We start from the raw sequence: 22,543 nt of genomic DNA on the forward strand, positions 1-22,543 counted from the left end.
GCTTTTCAGACCGATGAGCTTTGTAAACATCGACGTGTTTCAGAAAGGCGGAGCATAGAGGAGAAACAATAATCAACAGTATGTGGAAAATAATGTGTTTTTTTAACTTTAAACCGCATAAACACATTTAATTACACCAAATACACAAAATAATGTTATTTTTAGCAACATCATATGGCCCCTTTAAAATAGAAAAGTTATTTTAAAATGTAATAATATTTCACAATATTACGGTGTTCAACATTTTTGACAAAAAAAAAATGCAGCCTTGGTGACTATAAGAGACTGTGAGGTTAAGAATTGTAGTGATAAACAATGACAGAAAGAGAGAGAGAGAGAGAGAAAGTTCATTTTGGCTGCTTTAACCAAGCTGACATATTTATAAAGCAATCTGGTTGGTGCTGTGGTCCAGTGGTTAGTGTAAATACCCATATGGACAATGTGTCATTTCCTCATCCTCTTCTCCACAACATTTCCTGTTCCCTCTTGCTTCTAATAACTAAAAGTGGAAAAGGAGGGGGAAAAAAAGACAATTTCACACAATCAATTTCACACTTTTTAACACAATCAAGCAGAAGAAGGTCATTCCTTTATGTCCCTACTCAGCCCATAAAAGCAGCAGGTGCAGTGTGACGTCCACAGGTGTTTAGGATGGTGCAGTTGGCAGGTGCGTCTGACCGTGTCTGTGTGTGCCACTGTGCATTTGGGAGGAGGATCCTTTGTGACTCCATGTGGTATTTAAGCTAATCAGAGATGGCTGTGGCACAGGTCACAATAAACAGCACCAGGCAGATGTTGCAGGCCCACACACACACACACACACACACACACACACACACAGGTGTGTGACTCTGGCAGGTGTGAGGCGGCAGAGGTTTACGACGGTCTCGTCAATGAAGATAAGAGCATAATGCAGCACTGTTTCTTCTACTTTTACACATGAGATTGGGACCCATTTAACCCCTGGATACTTTATCTGAGTTTCTTTACTCTGGGGGTTTAGGGCTGGTAATGATGGAGATGAAGGTTAAATATTAAATAGGGAGAGAAAAATCAGTTGAGATAACAAAAAAAAGTATGTCAGCCATGACAGAGTGCAGTATTACCAGACATTTATACATTCCTTTCTCACACACACACTCTCTACTGTTCAAAAATGTGTGGGGATTACGATTTTTTTTAATGCTTTTGAAAGAAGTCTCTTATGCTCACCAAGGCTTAGATCAAACATACAATAAAAAACAGTAATAGTGTGAAACATTATTACAATTTCAAATAACGTTTTTTAAATACATTTTAAAAAGTATTTTATTTCCTCTCATGACAAAGCTGAATTTTCAGCATCATTACTCCAGTCTTCAGTGTCACATGATCCTTCAGAAATCATTCTATGCTGATTTGCTGCTCAAGAAACATTTTTTTTAAATAATTGTTGAATCTTTGATGAACAGAAAATTCAAAAGAACAGCATTTATTTGAAATAGATTTTTTTGTAACTATAAACAGTTGTAATTATATTATAAATATATTTACTATCACTTTCTGACTGATCAAAATTAAAGGCAGAATATGTAAGATTTTTTTATTAAAATATCCAAAAACCACTAGAACAGTGTTATATATTTTGCTGACTTGTGTACTTACATTATCCTAAATGTTTCGAAGAATGTTTAAATCCAGAGAAATAAGCAATTTTAACTAGTGACACTGAGCGTGTCCATAGTGTCATTGTGTCGCCTGCCAATGACGTCATAACCCCTCGATTTCCGGTTTTGTTTTGTAGAAAACAAGGTGCGTCTGACCGTGTCTGTGTGTGCCACTGTGCATTTGGGAGGAGGATCCTTTGTGACTCCATGTGGTATTTAAGCTAATCAGAGATGGCTGTGGCACAGGTCACAATAAACAGCACCAGGCAGATGTTGCAGGCCCACACACACACACACACACACACACACACACACACAGGTGTGTGACTCTGGCAGGTGTGAGGCGGCAGAGGTTTACGACGGTCTCGTCAATGAAGATAAGAGCATAATGCAGCACTGTTTCTTCTACTTTTACACATGAGATTGGGACCCATTTAACCCCTGGATACTTTATCTGAGTTTCTTTACTCTGGGGGTTTAGGGCTGGTAATGATGGAGATGAAGGTTAAATATTAAATAGGGAGAGAAAAATCAGTTGAGATAACAAAAAAAAGTATGTCAGCCATGACAGAGTGCAGTATTACCAGACATTTATACATTCCTTTCTCACACACACACTCTCTACTGTTCAAAAATGTGTGGGGATTACGATTTTTTTTAATGCTTTTGAAAGAAGTCTCTTATGCTCACCAAGGCTTAGATCAAACATACAATAAAAAACAGTAATAGTGTGAAACATTATTACAATTTCAAATAACGTTTTTTAAATACATTTTAAAAAGTATTTTATTTCCTCTCATGACAAAGCTGAATTTTCAGCAGACATTACTCCAGTCTTCAGTGTCACATGATCCTTCAGAAATCATTCTATGCTGATTTGCTGCTCAAGAAACATTTTTTTTAAATAATTGTTGAATCTTTGATGAACAGAAAATTCAAAAGAACAGCATTTATTTGAAATAGATTTTTTTGTAACTATAAACAGTTGTAATTATATTATAAATATATTTACTATCACTTTCTGACTGATCAAAATTAAAGGCAGAATATGTAAGATTTTTTTATTAAAATATCCAAAAACCACTAGAACAGTGTTATATATTTTGCTGACTTGTGTACTTACATTATCCTAAATGTTTCGAAGAATGTTTAAATCCAGAGAAATAAGCAATTTTAACTAGTGACACTGAGCGTGTCCATAGTGGCAAAAATTACATATTGTGCCTTTAATGCCTCCTAGCTGAATTTTTTTTTAAATTTCTTTCAAAAACAAAAAATCATACTGATAGTAATAGTAGTATAATAGTACATAAATAGTTTCTTCTTAATATACTGCGTGTAAAGGATAAATATATAATCATATAATCCTGAAGGGGTCTATTTTGTGATAATGACTGAATGAATGAATGATGCATTTATATCTGGGTAATTTTATCTGACTGCAGAAAGCTGTGATTGACCAATCAGAATCAAGTATTAGATACCAGAGAGACATCTAATAAAGAAAATAAATAAGCCTGCATAAACCTCATGACTTGTTTCATTATCAGTGTATCACTGATGAGACTGCTTGCGTTATTATTAGCCACTTTCACACTTGAAAGCTGCTAAATTTCCAGAACAATTTTCCCACATCCATTATTAGAAAAAGCAGCAGCTTTCAGCATTTTATACTCACTGACATCACCAAAATACATTACATCCGACACCATTTGCAAGAAATAACCTCTACCCACAAACCGACTGAAATTTGATGACATTTATTAACACAACGTTGCTAGCTAGCTACATCATGCCAATAGATTTTGACTTCGCATCACATGGGCCGATAAGTAAATGCTTTGGAGTGATTGCTAACTAACTCTGTGTGATTTGCACCTATGAACTTACCATAAGATCAGAGATGTGACTTATTTATGAAGGGTTCTCACCTGTATGACGTGATCTTCCTCAGTTTGGCGACTGGCACATCATAGCCACACTCTTCCAGCACTTCCTGCCTGGCAATCTCTTCCAGAGAGAGGTTGGGTTTGTCCACTAACCCTGCGCACAGCTCGTAGGTCACACCGGCCGAAGCAGGAGGTTGGTGGCTTGACGTCTCTTCGCTTGTCTCCCCTGCTTTTTCCTCTTCCGGTACTTTAGGTTCTGCTGGTGCAGCTTCCGAGGACTCTTCCTCCGCAGGCTGCAGGGGCTTCGGTTTGCTCCGCTCCCATTCGCTCATGTATACAGCTGTGGAGAAGACGTGTCACTCATCGTTAAAGATTGCATCCAAACACAAAGACAGATGAGGAAACATCTGAGTACACAAACACTTTGATTGATGAGGTCTCAGACGTTTTAGATCATGTAGGCACAAGTATGTGTTTGAGGAGAAGTTGCAAAGGGGTCAATAAGGGTGCCCAAGATAAAGAAAAAAAAGTTCTCAGAAATGTATAAACAATTTTTTTATTCACATTGGTATTCGTATAGTTTAGAAAAACCAAGAAAAAAGACTGTAACCATCACCTAAAAATAACAATAATTCTTAACATCTTCAATACTTCAATACACAGAATCATTCTTTTCAAAAATGGTTTTAAATATATTTCATATATATAAACATATTTATGATATTTTACATTTAGAAATATTATGTTTTTGGGGAGTCAGACCACATTACATTTTAAAAATAAACATTTTAAAAGCCACTAACCATGATTTGTGTTAAAAATTATCTCCTATTTTAAGAGACTTCCTGACCTTGTAATAATAGTGATGGGTTGCACAATATGTCTATAATTTTAATAAGTCTATATAGTTCTTATAAAGTTTTAGTTATTTTAGTACTTCAACTTCAACTACATGAAAATGAGAAATCTTTACTTGGCAACTAGCTGTAATAAAGCAAGTTAAAGATTTTTGATATTTGATTTCAGTTAATGACATTATGACACATCTTTATAGTTTTAGCTTTAGTTAACAATAACCCTGAGCTGAATTCATGGTTCACCACACATGGGTTTGAACCTACAACCTTACAGATATCTGTACCCAGATCTTTAAGTACTACGCCCTTAAAACGAATGTACAGTACATTTGGGACTGACTGAGAGCTCACTTAAAGAAAAGCCATCCTTCAGAAGACTTGCTCTTATGTTTCCCTGCGCAAGGCCTGCCTTTTCATTTCAAGCATTGTTTGAAGACTACAGAAAAGAAAAAAAAAACCTGTAGAAAGACGTCTCTCTTTCAATGCAGGGCTTTCCTTCCATTCTGAGAAGCAGGGCGCCGTCCCTGGCGAGCATGTATAGAACAATAGTGTAACAGTGTAGCGCGGGGCCAAAGCTTCACAGAGAGCACTGAAAAATGCTCTGTTTGCACGACGACCATCGACATGAAAAATGTTCCATTGTGAGAATGTTATTGTTTTAGAGGCTGTTTTAGAGGCTTTTTTTAGGGCTTTTTACATTGCATTAGGTCAATATATGCATTTGTGGTTTTCTCTATGTGCAATCTAAACATTGAACGTTTCATTTAGAAACGACTAAAGATGATACAAGGTCACTAGACCAAATAAAAAAGCTTGAAAAGTCAAGAATGTGCAACCCATTTGAGTGAAATGACCTGAATGGATGTGGCAAGGTTATAAACTGTATTGTTTATAAATGTTTATCCTCCATGTTATTCTCAGGCAAACCTTTCAACATAGCAACACTCTCTAACAGCAGTTATAAAATAGCACTTGATATCCGTTACATATCAGATGTTTTTAAAAAATCTGCAGCAGAACAAAAGATATTTCATCATCTCTTTCAAGTAGAGATAACAGAGGGATCTGGGTGTTGTACGTCACTTTGTAACAAGATCCAGTATAAATGAAGTATGTGTGAAAGTGTTTGAAAATGAGTCTTTGTGAAATCACTGTACAGTGTGTCAAGCTGTTGTTCTGCTGTCAAATCATGCTACAAAAAAAGTGAGAATAACATATTAAAAGAAGGTTTTAGGGAAGTTTTGAATGTATCTGTCCCACACAGGCTCTTGGGTTGTGTGGGATGAGAGGAGTATAGGTTAGACACAGACAGATATGAAACGAACAGGAAATATTAGTTTAGGTGTAAAAAGCCTTCTTGATTTTTAACAAGGCTTTTCTAGAAGGCTGTGCAAAATTCACAATTTAATTGAGAATGGTTATTAAATTCAAAATCAATTTCAGAATTTTAATTGAATTTGAATGAACAAACGGATGCAGCATCGAAATACAAATTTAAGGAAGCAGAATTGCATTAGCCGTGCTGGATTTCTTTTAAAGGGGTCATATAATGCTGCTAAAAAGAACATTATTTTGTGTAGAATGACAGGGAGTGGAATTAACAGAAATGCAATTTAAATTCCAACTCATTAACTGAAAGGGAGCCATTTCTTCATTTCCCTTCACAACCCTGATATCTAATTGAAAATCCTTACAGCCCTAAACCTTCTGAAGGTCTCAGGGAAGTAAAAATAAATAGGCTGTACAAAACATTCATTAAGTTGGTGTGAAGAAAACAAGATTACAACTAAAATCTACCAAAATCAAAGAATCAAAGACTGTGGAAAAACATCAGGAATTAACAAGGACTGCAGGGTGTTACCTGGGCGGAACTGCTTGACCAGGATGAAACAGTGTGAGGTGGTGTTGAAAATCAGCACAGAGACACTGAAGAAAGGAAAGAAAGGGAAGAGCAACGGATTTAGAAGTTTAGATGGCATTTAGAGAAACAGTTCCAGTTTGATGAGTACTCGACAATAGTTTCCTTACTGTTAATGCATCCAGTCCTGCCAGAGCAACAACACAACTGATCCAACAACTCATCTAGGCTTAGTGATAAAGAGAGAACGTGAATGTGAGCATGTGTGTTAGAGAGAGAGGCACATGGACACCCTCGCTCCATCAAGCCCCAACAAATCACCCTGGATTAACACCTTGGATGTGGTCTTGGCTTTTCACTTTATCTCAGTTTGAGACTGAACATAATGCATTAAGAAGAAGAGAATAAATCCCTGTGTCTTAAGGATCTCTGTATAATAGGATTTATCCACTGAAGCATACTGGGATAGCAGGGCCTCGGTGGACTGAAAGCAAGCTAATAGCTCAGCATGGCATGAGGTCAGGGGACAGTGTGTTTCTGTATAGCACTTTTACACTCACACAAGCGACATCTTCCCCCACTCAACTAGAACAACACCTGACATAACATCTGTCTCGCGCATTTATGTAAGATTTTAAATAGACAATTCATTGATAATAGGCTGAAAGTCAAATTTATTTAGTCAAATGGCTGTATTAATTGAACTTCTAGAGATGGATCTTAATAGTAGGTATAAACGAGGAATAGTTCACTGAAAAATGAAAATTTGCTGAAAATGTACACACCCTCAGGCCATCCAAGGTGTAGATGAGTTTGTTTCTTCATTGCAACAGATTTGGAAAAATTTAGCATTGCATTACATCACTCGCTCACCAATGGATCCTTTGCAGTGAGTGGGTGCAGATAATTGAAAAAAGCTGAGTGTGTTTGTAAGAAATAAATCAAACATTAAGGCATTTTAACTTTAAACCATCAGCCAAAATTTAAGTCCATAATCCATAATAATATTTCCTTCAGTGAAATATTCCTCTCACATCAAAATAATTGTTTAGAACTCTTTTCACTTCATTTGTGCTTAAGTTATGCAGATTTTTTTCCTGACAACGTTTTCTCTGGAGAAAGTAATATTATGGATAGAAGACTCATATTTTAGCCGGAAACAACAGTTTGAAGTTAAAACATTTTTAATGATAGATTCATTTCATTTCTTATAAACACAAAGCTTTTCTTTTCACAAAACTTTAATTGATGGACTAGAGTTGTGTGGGTTACTTGTAGGTTATTATGATGTTTTTAACAGCTGCTTGGACTCTCATTCTGACGGCACCCATTCACAGAGGATCCATTGGTGAGCAAGTAACATAATGCTAAATGTCTCCAAATCTTAATCTTTTTGGGGTGATCTATTCCATTAACTTGTGGACACATTAATGAAATTTTGGCAAAATATTCCGCATTGCAAATGTATAGCAATGTACAGTATGAATCACAGCTTGAAGTCACTTTCAAAACAAGCAACCTCCTATTGGTCGACACGGCAATTTTGTGGGCAACTTGAACCAGTTGCAAAATCTGTTTGGGCAAATCTTCACACGAAATTCCCAATTGTTTGACGGCGTCCTATTGAAATGACTGGATTTTGCCTGCAAAATTCGGCAAATGACAGTAAATGTGACCGCACCTTTAGAGTGCAAGATTTGTTGATTGTCACAGGCCTCATATCATTCTAAGCTATAATACGTTGTATTAGCGCGATTGTTTCAATGGCAATGGAAAGAGACGGCTCTTTGAGTGGTGAAAGCGGATATGTCTGTAGAGGCAGGAAGCCCTGCCCTGCCTTTCCCATGGTGAATGCGTGCCAGAGATTACCACACAGACTGAATATAAACCTACACGCACTCCTGAATCTTACCCACAATATGCATTCACATACAAGCATTTGTTCTCTGCTGATTTTTTTTTTACATGGCTATACACAGAAAAGTCTTAGCAAAGAGATGCACAATAAGGTACATCAGTAGCATTTAGGTTATCAACCGATATAGACTTTTTTAACTTATCAATTCTGTTTTTTAGTTCATACTCTTTTTCTGTAGTTTATTCTTAGACCACCTTTGTCTCTTACAGTTCATCTTTAAAAACACTAATAGTTTAGTGATGCACCAAAATTTCAGCAACTGGAAATAAAAAATAAATAAAAAATGAATTTTCGGTTTCAGTCAAAATGGTTTTGGAGGGCCAAAATCATTGATCAAAAAATGTTAGAGCTTCTTCAATGAGGAAGACACACCTGAATTGATATGACTCAGATCATACACAAACTTTTGGTAGGAAGCGCTATCATCTGGAGACACAATGATCTGATGGTTTGAGGCCTGATTAAGAGGGGCCCTGAGGGGGAAGTAGCACACATCCAGTGTCTATCAGATAAGATCCTCCTTTTTCTTCACTGTTGATGAGCTCTGGACTATCCCAAATGAAGAGTGCAGTCTGGGTCAAACCTTGAAAACTGCAGCTGATAGGTCAGTGCCCAGGCGAGCTGAGGCATGTCTGAATGGCGCTCCTCGCCGCTTCACCTCTCCACTCTGAAAATCCTGTCAAAGTCACGCAGGATGTGTCACACACCGTTAAGTATGCTGTCCATTACGGGTGTTTGGCGCTCGCTGCAGGATGCGATGCAATGGGAGCAGCAGCAAAGAAAGCAGAGGACTGGTGCTGGTGATTATAAGAACCAATAACATCACATATACAGACAAACATAAACACTCATCAACACTCTTGAAAGTCCTCACAAAAGACAATGGCTACCAACTCAACCTCACAAACACCAGCAGAGCTCTCAATAGACTGTAGCAATGGCATTAATGACCTGAACAGATGCTGATCTTAATGGCTTTACCTTTCAACTACAGATCACCTCATTCATCAATCCACCAAACAGTGCAACAAACCAATGAGTAGGTCAAATGGTGACATCAAATATTTTAACAAGTGTATTTTAACATACACAAAGTTTGGGGTTGGTAAGTATTTTTTTTTTAATGTTTTTGAAAGATGTTTATGCTGCATTTATTTAATAAAATAGAGTAAAAACCGTAACATTGTAAACTATTATTACAATTTGAAAAATAACTTTTTTATTTGAATATATTTGTACAATTTAATGCTGTGATACAAAGCTGAATTTTCAGCAGCCATTACTTCAGTTTTCTGTGTCCCATGATCCTACAGAAATCATTCTAATATGCTGATTTGGTGCTCAAGATACATTTCTTATTATTATCTATGTTGAAAACAGTTGTGCTGCTTTTGTGAAAAAAAGTGATTTCTTTTTATTCAGGATTCTCAGATGAATATTAATTTTAAAATAAGATTTATTTGAAACAATTTTTTGAAACAATGTCTTTACTGTCATTTTTGATCAATTCAATGTGTCTTTGTCAAGCAAAAGTATTCATTTAATTTTTAATTTAATTACTGCCCTCAAACCTTTGAATGGTAGTAGGGCTGCACGATATTGGAAAAACTCACATTGCGATATTTTTTTTTCTGCAATATATATTGCGATATGGAAAAAAAATCAGATGACTTCAATAGCTCTATTTGGAAAAAAATAATCAATGATTTGGGTGATTTTGTAGGCGAGTAAATCAGCATAGAAAATAAACAAATTACAAGCATAGATAAATAATAGAACAAAGATACAAATTAAATAAGCAGTGCTTTATATTTTTCAGGTTGCCTAAATCTTACATATTCAGGTACAGAAATTACCTGAAATGTAAAATAACACTGCATAGCCTTCACTGTATAAATTATATCTAATAAATCTGTTAAAGCTACAAAAGTGAGTTTTCTTTGTGTTGTTTGATTAACGTTCATGACACCAATATACTGTTACACATCCATTTTCTTTCTCAATTGTTTACCTTCACCTAAGCCATAAGCATCTGTGTTTACAAGGATACTTGCAGAGCACAGTATTTCAGGCACAAATAGACGCAGAAGTGAACGGAATTCGGTGTTCACGTGCATCTGCGTGGCTCTCACCGTGTCTACACCGGACGCGAGCGGAGAGGCGCGACAAAATACTATAGAACCCATTTTAATCAGTGATGCTGTCTACACTGGATGCGGCGCGACACGACACAACAAATCCCCAGTAAACTGATGCCTCGTTTATGACGTACTGACACAAAGTTCAATTGATATGCAACGGTCGCTTTGTCGCGTCCAGTGTAGACAGACTTTGGGGCCGTTCACATATCGCACCTAAAAACGCGTGGAAAACGGCAGCAGCGCCGCTTCCTCCTTCTTTCCAAAGCACTCGGGAGCTTGCGCTTTCGTGGCGTCTGCCGCTCTCCACGACGAAGCAGAATACTCAACAAAGGATAAACGGATTTCCAGCACTGAAAATCGCGTGCAGTAGCTCTGCTACTAAATGTATTTAAAATGGGTGTCTCTGTACAGCTGTAGCGTCCGGTGTAGACACCGTGTCTGTGTGTGAGCAAAGAAAACGATCAGTATAAATAGAACGATCAGTGCCTACTAAACATCGCACACCCTGCGTTGTGACTATCGCGGATGCGCACATCGCGATATCCAGTGTTGGGGAAAGTAACCTTTAAAAGTAATGCATTACAATATTGCGTTACTTACTAAAAAAGTAACTAATTACGGTACTTAGTTACTTTTTATTGAAAGTAATGCGTTACGTTACTTTTGCGTTACTTTTTCCTCATCTGCCTTTGCCTCATTTTTCTCTCTTCAGAAACAAACAAAAAAAGAAACACAATTGTTATGTTTATCTAAAGCCATTTTTGCTTATTAGTATGGATGATCATCAAAAGTCAGCAGCAAAGATACTGGTTAATAAAATGGAATTAAATACATCAAGAATATTTGTGTTATTTAACATGTTTGCGTCATGTCCTGAGTTTGATTTGACGGTTTTTATTCATTTTGAATAATACGGAATCTGTTTTTGTGGAAGTGAGATGAGTAAATGCATGTTGACATTTAGTCTAGAACTACAGTAACATCATGTTCACACAGCACACACAATGCCTCTGCACTTACTCCTGATTTCTCTCAACATGACAGGAGAGCTGTCAGTCAATACATGAGAAGTAACTGCCATTACTTATTTGCAAAAGTAACTCGGATATTTTCTTGTAAAATAAAAAGTAATGCATTACTTTACTAGTTACTTGGAAAAAGTAATCTGATTATGTAACTCACGTTACTTGTAATGCGTTATACCCAACACTGGCGATATCGATGCTGAAACGATATATCGTGCAGCCCCTAAATGGTGGTGTTTGTCAATAACATTTGAGTACAAAATAAAACCACATGAACACTCGCATTCAAATAATTTTTCAACAATATGAAACACCTTCAATGGATTTACAACAAAACCTCCTTGGTTTTGGTGGTAAGTGGAAGTCTTCTTCAGCTCCACTCAGTCTTGTCCTTGCATCTTGTCCAGAACAGGTTTGACACTGTGGTTTGATATTGTGAAAATCTTTTCAGTCAATTTGAGTTTCTGTTCTTCCCATTGTCGCTTGAGTTGTGCTGGTGGTCCAAAATCCAGGTCCAAGTAGCCGTTCTGACTGGCTGCCATGATCTCAAATAACATTGTCATTTTCTCACTTTGAATTTATTGAGGTCAGAAAAATTACTTGTCATGTTGTGAATGGTTAGAAAATGGTTATTACAAACCCACAGAAATCGTGTTTTGGTTTGCAAACCATTTTCTCACAGACGTGGTCAAGATGCTCCTCATCGAAGAACAAAAGGCCTTCTTAAGAAACCTAATATAGGGGACATGCTGTAACTCTTTCTATATTATTGGCCGGAGACTTTGTAGTTGTTTTGTTCTTCTTACTGACAATGATTGAATCTCCATACAGCTCCATGAGAAAATAAAAGTGTCTGGCAATATTGACACATTATGCACAGAGGTACTCAATCCTTACCGATAGCTTTAATGAACCCTGTATGAAAGGTCAGCTGTGATCTCAGGGCAGCAGTTGACAACTGGAGAGGTACAAAGGGGGTCCTCTTAGGTGTGTAATGACCCAAAACCCGCTTTGGATCGGTGGGAAACAGAACTGAAGTTTAACTGCTTCTGACTCTCTCTTGGACACTTCAAACCTGGTCAGGGATCAGCGAGTTCACTGAAGACAGGTGGAGGGTTGCAAACGCCTACCTAAGCCTACTAAAAACAGGACTGTGTATGAAAGTGAGAAAAAAGGGACAGATTTATTGTGACAAAGCTCAATGGAGACATGATCGTGTAAAAGACAGAACTGAAGAGAGATCAAGATGTGCACACAAAGACTTTTGGGGCAGGGGAGAACTTCCTATTGTTGCACCGTGGTGAGACATTCCAGCCCCAAAAGCCTCTAATCCTCCCAGGTTTACAGTCGCCTTGAAGTATTTGTGTTAAAAAAAATGACAAATCTAATCCCTCTGAGAATATGGAAAACCAAAATCTTCATTTCTCACTAAGCCAGAATGTACCAATTAGGTACACTCCAAAAGGAAAGTGATACAGTCAAAGACAGTAAATAAATAAACCAGATTCAAAATAAGTAAATGAAGGTTTACTTCTAAACTTATATTGTTGGTAAAAAGAAAACAACAACAACAGTAAGACACATCCTCACCTATCATGGGTTTGCATAAAGTCCCAGGACTTCTTTGTTCCATTCTGTGAAAAAAGCAAAATTAAAATATCATAAATTTCTAAAACATAATTCAGGTATATGTCAAACAAACAAACATCGATATAGACAATATTCAAAACTATAAATCATTGCATTGAATGAGTCTTACACGAGTCTTACATTTTACTTAAAAAAATGATTGCAAACTCATCAAATCCATGTCCAAAGATGACCTTCCATTCAATTGGAAAAGTGGCTAATGAGAAGATTTTTAACTTTAAATTTAAGTTTAATTTGAAATGTTAAAAACATTTTTTTTCTCCATGCTGTAACTTCTATCATGGGGAAGTTTCAATTTCCCAGGTTAAAAGAGGTAGCTGGGCTGATATTTTGAACAGTGCAAATGTAATTGCTAGAGTAGTTGCTAGGCAACCAGATATCCATCCAAAAATTATATAAAAAGAAATTAGCCACAGATATAATAATAATAATAATAGCTGTTTTTGTTGTTTTAAGCCAAAAGAAAAAAAAAAACCCTTGATTGCTATAAGAAAGAGCACGTTCACATTAAAGATCTCATGGTAATACAATAAAATATACCAAGGTTAAAGAGATGCCATTTAATCTTAATTCAACTATTAAATCGCAACTTTTGAATTCAAGCTAAACAAGTAGATTTATGTATTTGAGTTGTCAAAACTCCCCAGCAATAATGGCAAAGGGTGTGTAGCTCTTAAAAGGTTAGTAGTAACAGCCCAGGCTTATGTTTTGTGTACAGTGCATGTACAGTACTAAGTGTCTCACTCACCCTTTTATATAAACCTCTAGCACTTTTGATCACTACAGTGCCTGAAGAGAGGGATTCTATGAGACATGAATCTCACAAGAACGGACATGTTTCTGAAAAAGGTTGTTGGTGTTGCTCAAGATGATGGGAGGATCAGCCCAGTGTGTGCGCCTGTACTCTATTTGAAGGGGGATCACCTCATGTTTAACCTACAGGCTTGTAAAACATATTGCCTTTTCTTTATACCTCTACATCAGTTCGACTTGTAGTTTGGGATGGAAAGTGACTGAACACTCAACCAGTTAAGCTGTTCATCAAAGGTGATGCAACGTTATGCGGCCTGTAAGATGCTTGGCAATGGCATCACAGAAGCGTGTTCTCTGCCTCACATTTTCCCAAACAGAACAATTCAAATGATATTCAGAATATGCTTAACTGAGACTTTGCAGCCGATATTTGTCTCAACACATACTAGATCATGTGTCATAGCTGTGAACAAGTAGCCTAGAGCCTTTATAATAAGGAGAAGGTTTTGGAAATTAATAATTTTCTTTTCATGGGTGCTCTTTATGCTTACACCCACAGTAACTATTCACTCACCATAAAAGAGTGAATTTGCACATCACTCTGAACTTTGAAAAATTAAGCATAGCTCAGCATAAGCGACATCTTGTAGGACTTTTATGATATCCTACATCAGCTAAAGGATCATGATAACAGGCAGCATCATGAGACAACTTTCAATGTTTGAAGTGATGTTCATTATACAGAATGTGGTTCTATAAAAAATAATCAAATAAAATGTATGAAGATGGAAATATATTATTATAGTTATACGATTGATTTTAAAATCATTATATTTTGTTGTAGTTTACTCACTTTCATGCAGAATTTCACTGTGGTCTAGTTAAACCCTCAACGTGACAGTCACTTTTTTATGTGGATTTGACAGTTTTTATATGCTCCGAGTCCTTATTCAATATCTAAGTGCAGTCTGTCTGCTTGGTGTATAAGCACAAAGCCAGAAATAATCAAAGGCTTCATTACACCTCTCAATGAACAGACACTGTGCTATTTAAAAAATGCAGCACCTTTTTCTAGTTGAACAGCTTAAGTGTGACCTACCGAATCATGGTTGCAGGTCTGTTAATAAGAAGCAAAGCTCCATTAACGGAAACAGTCATCGGTTACCTGAGGCACCAGTGTAAAACGAGAGTGTGGAAAGTGAACCTGCATACCAAGCACAGTCAGTGGATCCAACGGGGTCATGTTTGCTTTGGGCAATGCCACTTTTCGTGCTAATGACCTGTTTCTTTTGGCTCCAAAACGTGGCTGTTTTGGAGGGAAGACCGAGAGAGCGGAACAAACTTCAGTCTTGTAGCTCTGTATGGTGTCAGAGCTGCTCCATTAATCCAAAAGCAGCTAGTTAAATGCTTGGAAGGGTCCTTCCTCTCATACTCAAGCATCTGCTGCTTTGCTACATGAAATAAATGTCAATGTTTAGAAAAGATTGCATCTTTTTGACTAATGAATTTCCAGTCATTTGTGATTATGTTTAAAGATCTGAAAAATAATTTACAAGTAATTCAGATCTGCTATAATTAATCATTTAGACTGATCTGTGAACCGGTTTAATCAGTTTACTGATTCACTCACAAATCAGATGATACTTGCAAGCAAGGTATCCAGCTGATTAAATATTTTGGAGAAAACTAACTAAAAAAATGTATATTAACAATTGAAATTTTTCTGAACTTCCTTGACTTTCCAATTATCCCAGGTTTTCCATAACCATGAAAAACAAAAAACCTTAAAACAATAAAGTTTTGGGAACAAAAATAATTTAAGTTTTACTCAATATTAAAACATATATACTTACACTTATACACTGCAGAAAAGATGCTGATCACCTTACAAAAAGTGTTCTAAAAACACCTGGGTCAGGAAAGAGGTGTGTGCCCGCTTCCCTAATCATGTCACAGTGATTCAAACATTTTTGTGTAGGTGCTAAATTCTTCAATCTTACCCGCAGGGTCAGACAAGTGGGGATAAAAAGTGCCTTTTCATGGCAAGTGTATACTTGAGTACATACTTGTGGAGGCGAAAGTGGGTATATGTTAATGTGTGGAGGGGGATGTAATGTGCCGAGTTTTAGATTGTCAAACAAAAGTCTTCACACTACTATTATCTGAGCATTCCTTGGTTCATAAGGGATGATGCCAACTAAAGTATATGAAGCAGAGACGACCCCGCAGTTTTCTAAAAAGCTTGAACATTTGCATTCCATGAACGCAAACCCTTAGTCTTTGTCTGAACACCAGTATTAATCCAAACATCAGCAATTTGAAAGAGCACAGAGAGGGAGAGGCTATGCAAGTTCATGCATCGCAAAGACAAGCCCAAAAAGTGAAAGCGCTTCAAATTGAGCATTAGCTCTTCTTACAGACACAAGAGCAAAGAGTAAAGGCTTTAAAATGAGGGTACAACAGATTAGAGTTAATGTTTGTTGCTCAACAGACAACGATGCGCAGTCACATACCACAGACACCAGGTCTATTGTCTACATAATCACTGCCATGACATCCTGAAGTATAAAAAAAAATGTGCAGGGATTTCAGCCTCTTTGTAATACTAGTGCTGTCATAGGGAATGCTACGTATTTCGAAGATAAATGTGTAAAAAAAAAAAAACTCCACTTAAAATCAGGGAAAAGCCTGTTAGGCCAGCTAACGGTCAACAGTAAACATGACTAATCACATGGAGCCTGCATCCTGCATCATCACGAACAGTTTTATGTTTTTTACAGTTTATTCACGCAAAGCGCAGTGTTCACACGCGCAGCTGATGATTGACGTCTCCATTCACAAATCAGTAAATATCGCATGAGCTGTGAATTTAACATGCTTATTTTATGACTCCTCCGTATCCAGTTTAAGTTGCATACATTTTGTTCATACGTTGGTGTTACACGTTTGTAGCAACATACTAATATAACTAAAATAACTATTTAACTATACAGTATTTTATTATTGTGTGTATCGAATAGTTTACAAAATCAAATGAGTGGGACACTTTTTGTCATTGAAGTGGCTTGGAAAAGTGTCCCAATCAACCTGAATTCACCCTACTCTTTGAAATCAAGATTGCATTACAGTATGTTGTTTTAAACCCCAAATATTTTACTTATAACTTCATTATATTTTACTTATAACTTCATTATAATTCTTCATTAATAATTATTTAGTTATTTGTAATGTTAATAAAAAAAAAATTTAAAAAAAAGTAAAGTAGTTTGAATGTAGCTAGCTACTTTTTGACAGTAACTTGTAATGTAGCTAGCTACTTTTTCAAAAGGGTAGATTGAATGTAGCTTAACTACTTTAATTTACGAGTAGCTTGTAGCTGGTCAAGCTACAGTTTCAGAGTAGCTTCCCCAACACTGGTAAGTTCTTGATGTTGCTTTCTGAGATCCTGCAATCAATGTTCCCTCTAAGCTGTGAATGTGTGCGGCCGTGCACCTCTTACGTCACGAGAGAGCAGAATAAATCATATGCCGCGCACAGGACAGACGCAAAAATTAGTTGGGGAAAGGTTGAATTCTAGTAAATGTAATATAATTGCAATGCTCGGGCAAACCGCTATAGAGCTGGTGTCGCTATAGAGTTAGAACTGGGGAATGCGGTTAACAGGTTTCATAGAAAGAAGATGTGCGCGAAATCAGTCGCTGTAGAATCGAATACGAAATAGCTCTTCAGGAGAAAAAAAAAACAATCCGTGGCGACGGTTTTGCAATCCGTCCCCTCAGTTTATAAACCGTACTCACGAATTCTTAAACTGTTCCCTCGGTTTAACAAACCGTACCCACGAATTTCCAAATCCGTGCGCTCAGATTTTGTAAACCGTACCTTCGGATTTTGAATCCGTACCCACAAATTCATAATCCGTGCGCACGCTTTCGTAAATGAGTGCACTTAAGACAGTAAAATGCTTGTCAAAATAATTCACTAATGCTTTATTTTTAAATAACCTTTTACAGTTTTGGAAATGTGTTTGTGTACTATTCATTCGTAACATATTTCATTCATTCATTCACAGACGTATTTAGGTGATTTATTATACTAAGCTTTTCCCCCCAGAGTTAGATGCATGCTTCACTGTTAAAGTTATTATTAAATAACTTAGGCCTATTATAACATTGCATTCAGTTAGAGAGCAAAGGAATGACAACATAACCGGTACATTATTGGTTTTGTATTGCTTTTTACCCTCTTCTCTCGAAACTCTATGTTTTTTTTTTGTTTTTTTTTTAGAAAATTCAGGAAATTTTCTATTCTTCTTAGCATTTATTTTAGGCTATAAAACACAGGCGGCGGTGTTTTATCCTATTGGTGATTAATATAAAATAAACGCTAAAAAGAAGACTATTTTGTGAGTGCGGATCATGGTCTCATTCATAGGCTACTATGAAAAATAATGTTTAATAAACACAATACTATGCATCCCGCACCGTGGTTGAATCTGCCGGTGGGGGCGGGGCCACAAATCCACGAGTTTACGTTTACAAACCCGAGGGAACGGATTGCGAAAGCGTGCGCACGGATTATGAATTTGTGGGTACGGATTCAAAATCCGAAGGTACGGTTTACAAAATCTGAGCGCACGGATTGGAAATTCGTGAGTACGGTTTATTAATCCGTGGGTACGATTTGTTAAACCGAGGGAACAGTTTAAGAATTCGTGAGACTTCCCGGGCGCCGTACTACGAATGCAATGACATGTGAAATAAAACATCATGTTTTAAAGAAGAGTGGCTTGATTAAGTGGTGGAAATAGTGGATGATGGGCACAGAACAGTAACAAAACTCATTTTTGTGAGTTTACAGTCGCACTCAACTCTACTACATGGGGATGTTTTAGATATCTGTAAAAGAATTCACATATTTTTAAGTTTTTTGGAAAATATTTATTGAAAATATTTGTTTTTTATATTCTATTCTATTATATTATAAGCTTAAATAATTGACATAAAAAAGGGAATTCATGAGCAATAAATGAGTTTCATTTTTTCATATTAGCTATATTATATTACATTATATTATATAATATTATTATAAAGAATTAAACTATTATGTGTGAGATATTTTTTTTAAATGATTTTAATATAATTTCTTGGTAAGTAACACAGCACTGTAAAAATGTTTTCTCAGGTAACCTAAAATGTGCATCATTTAGTTACAAGGGTCAAATCAAATTAGCACATTAAAGTTAAAAGTTACACACTTTTTTTGTGTGTGCGCTGTACAGGTCTGGTATAAAGAATGTTTTTGCTCAGGTGGCCAAAATTTCCACCCAATAGAGAACATTTTTGCTAAGAATTAAACTATTATGTGTGAGATATTTTTTTTAAATGATTTTAATATAATTTCTTGGTAAGTAACACAGCACTGTAAAAATGTTTTCTCAGGTAACCTAAAATGTGCATCATTTAGTTACAAGGGTCAAATCAAATTAGCACATTAAAGTTAAAAGTTACACACTTTTTTTGTGTGTGCGCTGTACAGGTCTAGTATACTTTGGTATTCTTTATATATAAAGAATGTTTTTGCTCAGGTGGCTAAAATGTCCACCCAATAGAGAACATTTTTGCTCAGCAAGAAAAAAAAGATTAGAGGGAACATTGCCTGCAATGCATCTCATCTAAACAGAGGAAGTTAAATCAGAGATTTCAGAGATTTGCTCTGCAGGTGAATCCTGTAGAACCAGACAACGTCCTAACTCAAAAAGTCTACTACTACTACTTATGGCTGTTAAATGCATTAAAGGCAGTTGTATTTAGATCAACCACTGAGGTCATCACAAGATGATCTACTGAAAAATAATTTTTAACAGTAACACCAAAGAAAAAAGCAACACAATAAGGTCTCCTTTAACATGACTTAATGTGTTAGCTAACATGAACTAACAATTAGCAATAAACAATAGCAATAAAGAAATAAGGCTCCTGGCTCATAACGTATACTGCTGAACCCAAGGTCAAATGACTGTGTTGAATAAATGATTGTGAGGTACAAGAAATTCTGGTTTAGTGAAGGACTAGGCTTCACTTCTCAAGAGAAATGTGGTACAAGTTTGGCTGCACCGCTTGGTTTTCTTTTCATGGTAAAGCATGTTGTAGTACAAGGAAGTACATCATAACGTACAACATTAAGTCAACATCTGTCTGGGTTCTAGCCAGAATTTGAATCAACAATCATCGGGTTCCATGATACTTTTCCATTTTTTCTTTAAAGCTTAAATCAGTTCGCTGTTCACTGCTGTTACATTTTTTAATTTTCTCCTTTTGTGGTCTGAAAAAGACAGAAGGTCATATGGCATTAAAACAACACCAGACTAGAGTAAATAACAACTGAATTTTCATTGTTGGGTGAACTATTGCTTTAAAGCGATAACAAAGACCAAACTAAGTGTCCACTAGAAATATTTTCAATCCATCATGCAATTTTATGGCCTCCAGAAGCCCTGGTGAGGTTCTTGCTGCTTTTATGGTTTGCCCCCCTACAGGTCTATTCTGTGTGGCCGAACATGTTTAGGGTCCCTGGTCTTGCACACAGATGGTGGGGGTCCCTCATTATCAGGGCCACTCTCTAGGTCAACAAGAAAAGCCTTTTGGGACTCTGGGAATCACAAGCGACATGGATTACAACACAGATTACAGGGAGTGGAAGGAGATGCAGGGCCTTGAAATTATTGTGCCCCCTCGGTCCTACTCGCAATAAAGGCTTATGAGCGAATAGGGAGGAGCGACAGGCCTTGTTCTTTTGCATGCTTAAAGTCTAATTATCATCAGCTTGCAGTTTATAATGCTGTGACCCCGACAGCTGCTGAAAATTCAATTGCCGTCACGCTGCCATTTACAATCAAGGCCTTTAATTCCCACCATGTGCCGTTCAACTTCCCAAGATTTAAAGCCCTCATCGCACATTATTCCCACCAGGATATAATGTGCCAAGCCCTGCTGATATTCATAGTAAGAAAGATGCTGTCTGGATCTGGCAGGGTGCGTTGGTGTGAAATACAAGGGATAATGAGCAAAAGGAGTCATTATTTTAAAATCACGTGCTTGTTTACTGCACTTACCCATTAATTTTCTTCTAGAACCTGAACATCAGCCCAACATGATCATTATCTACTACTGGTGCTTAAAATGAAAGATACGCTTCTTTGGGAAAGCAATTATGCGCCACCAGCCCGCAAAGGGTACAAAGGTTAATTGAGTCCTCAACCATACTTATGATCTCAAAGGTAAACACTAAGATGTCATTACATTGGAACAAACAATGTTACCAAACCCACCAACCACCAAAACACAACACTTTCTGTGTAAACAACAAAACCCCACCCTCTGACATGGACACATGCTGATTGCCCTCATGGGCCTCAATGGGACGAGGCCCATGATAAATTACGACAAAAAACACAAGTGACAAAACAAGCATTGAGGAAAGTTTCTTTTCTCTGAGACTTGTCAGCCTCTCAGATGTGAACATCATCAGTTGCTCCTCTTCGTCTGTCATCTTTTTTTAAGAGCAAATGCAGTTTTAACCCAATTGAAAAGGCTTTGTTTCGCTGCTTCTTTTTCCAGCTCTTGCGCTTCAGAGCACAAGGTTAGGGATGAAAGAGATAGGAGAACAGAGGGAGCTCAACCTCTGTGTCTCCATCTGCTTTCTCCGCACCCTCCACCCCTCATCGACCCCACTCTCCTTCTGCCCCTCCATCCCACAGGTGTGAGCTTACCTCCCCAAATTGCCCCCTCCATGTATCCCCGCCCCCACTTCAAGCCCCATGCTGGGCTTAAGTAATGCTCATGCCTCTGAGCCTGGGGCTACAAGTTCCTGCAACCATTACATTACAAATGCCTACTGCTGGGGAGGCAAATAAAGGTCCTCGATTACGCCGCCAGTTGACTGATGATAAAACAAACAACTTTGGTCCTTACGATATGGAAGATTATGACAGGCTTTTCTAAATTTAATCTGTCAATGACAAATAAGCATGTCCACAAAAAGTAAAAGGGAAAAAACTAGTTAAACGCAAAATCTTAAGAAATGTACTCTTTGTATTCATGTTGGTTTTATATGGTTTAGAAAAACAGAAAAAAAATTATACAAATGTTCAAAAATACATAAATAACATTTACTTTACACTGGAAATGTGAATGTACACATCTTTAATATTTAAAAAAAGTTTTTAGATTATTATTATTGCTTTATAAAATCTTTTTCAATGTATTTTTTAAATTATAATTTATTTGTACAAATATCATGAGTTATTAATTCATAATTACAATTAGGTTTGGGGGGAGTCTTTAACAGTGTTTTACAACCTGAATTAACCTTGGCTTGTCATAAAAAGGTTAAATTATCCAATACTTTAAGAGCCTTATTGACTCTTGACAAACAGTCTTTAAGATCTGCAAAGATCCTCTCCATGATGTCATTTCCTGCTTTATGTTGTTTTCTCCCTGCATGTTGGTTGCAATGATTTTTTTTTTTTTACTTTTTTTCTTCAAACATTACAATTTCATTAATTAATTAGTTTATTTTTTGTAAAAAAAAAAATTTAAAAAAAGACTATGCCAAATGACTTGACAAGTTTCCTTTTCTTGTTTTTAATAGTCTTTTTCCTCATGGTTATTATATAAGGACATTTAGAAATCAAAATAAAATTTTTAATTCAGAAATCCAAAACATGCTTTTAATAAAAGGTTCAAGTCATTGTCTGTACGAATTGAATTTCTGTATTTCTTACTTAAAAAAAAAAAAAAAAAAAAAA

The 22,543-nt window shown here is 36.6% G+C and overlaps 1 protein-coding gene across 1 annotated transcript in view; it reads right to left on the bottom strand.

Moving 5' to 3' along the window:
* The window catches only part of nudt14 (nudix (nucleoside diphosphate linked moiety X)-type motif 14), a 33,865-nt gene that overhangs the window by 4,966 nt on the left and 6,356 nt on the right, over positions 1 to 22,543 (bottom strand). Inside the window, exons 2-4 of the mRNA XM_016525461.1 lie at positions 12,925 to 12,968; positions 6,254 to 6,318; positions 3,578 to 3,875 (exon numbers count right to left, since the gene is read on the bottom strand). Of these exons, the coding sequence (XP_016380947.1) occupies positions 3,578 to 3,875; positions 6,254 to 6,318; positions 12,925 to 12,968 (407 nt within the window). The remainder of the gene's footprint in view (positions 1 to 3,577; positions 3,876 to 6,253; positions 6,319 to 12,924; positions 12,969 to 22,543) is intronic.

The sequence above is a fragment of the Sinocyclocheilus rhinocerous genome, unplaced genomic scaffold (assembly GCF_001515625.1).
Source record: "Sinocyclocheilus rhinocerous isolate Xijiao unplaced genomic scaffold, SAMN03320098_v1.1 scaffold453, whole genome shotgun sequence".
NCBI lineage: Eukaryota > Metazoa > Chordata > Actinopteri > Cypriniformes > Cyprinidae > Sinocyclocheilus > Sinocyclocheilus rhinocerous.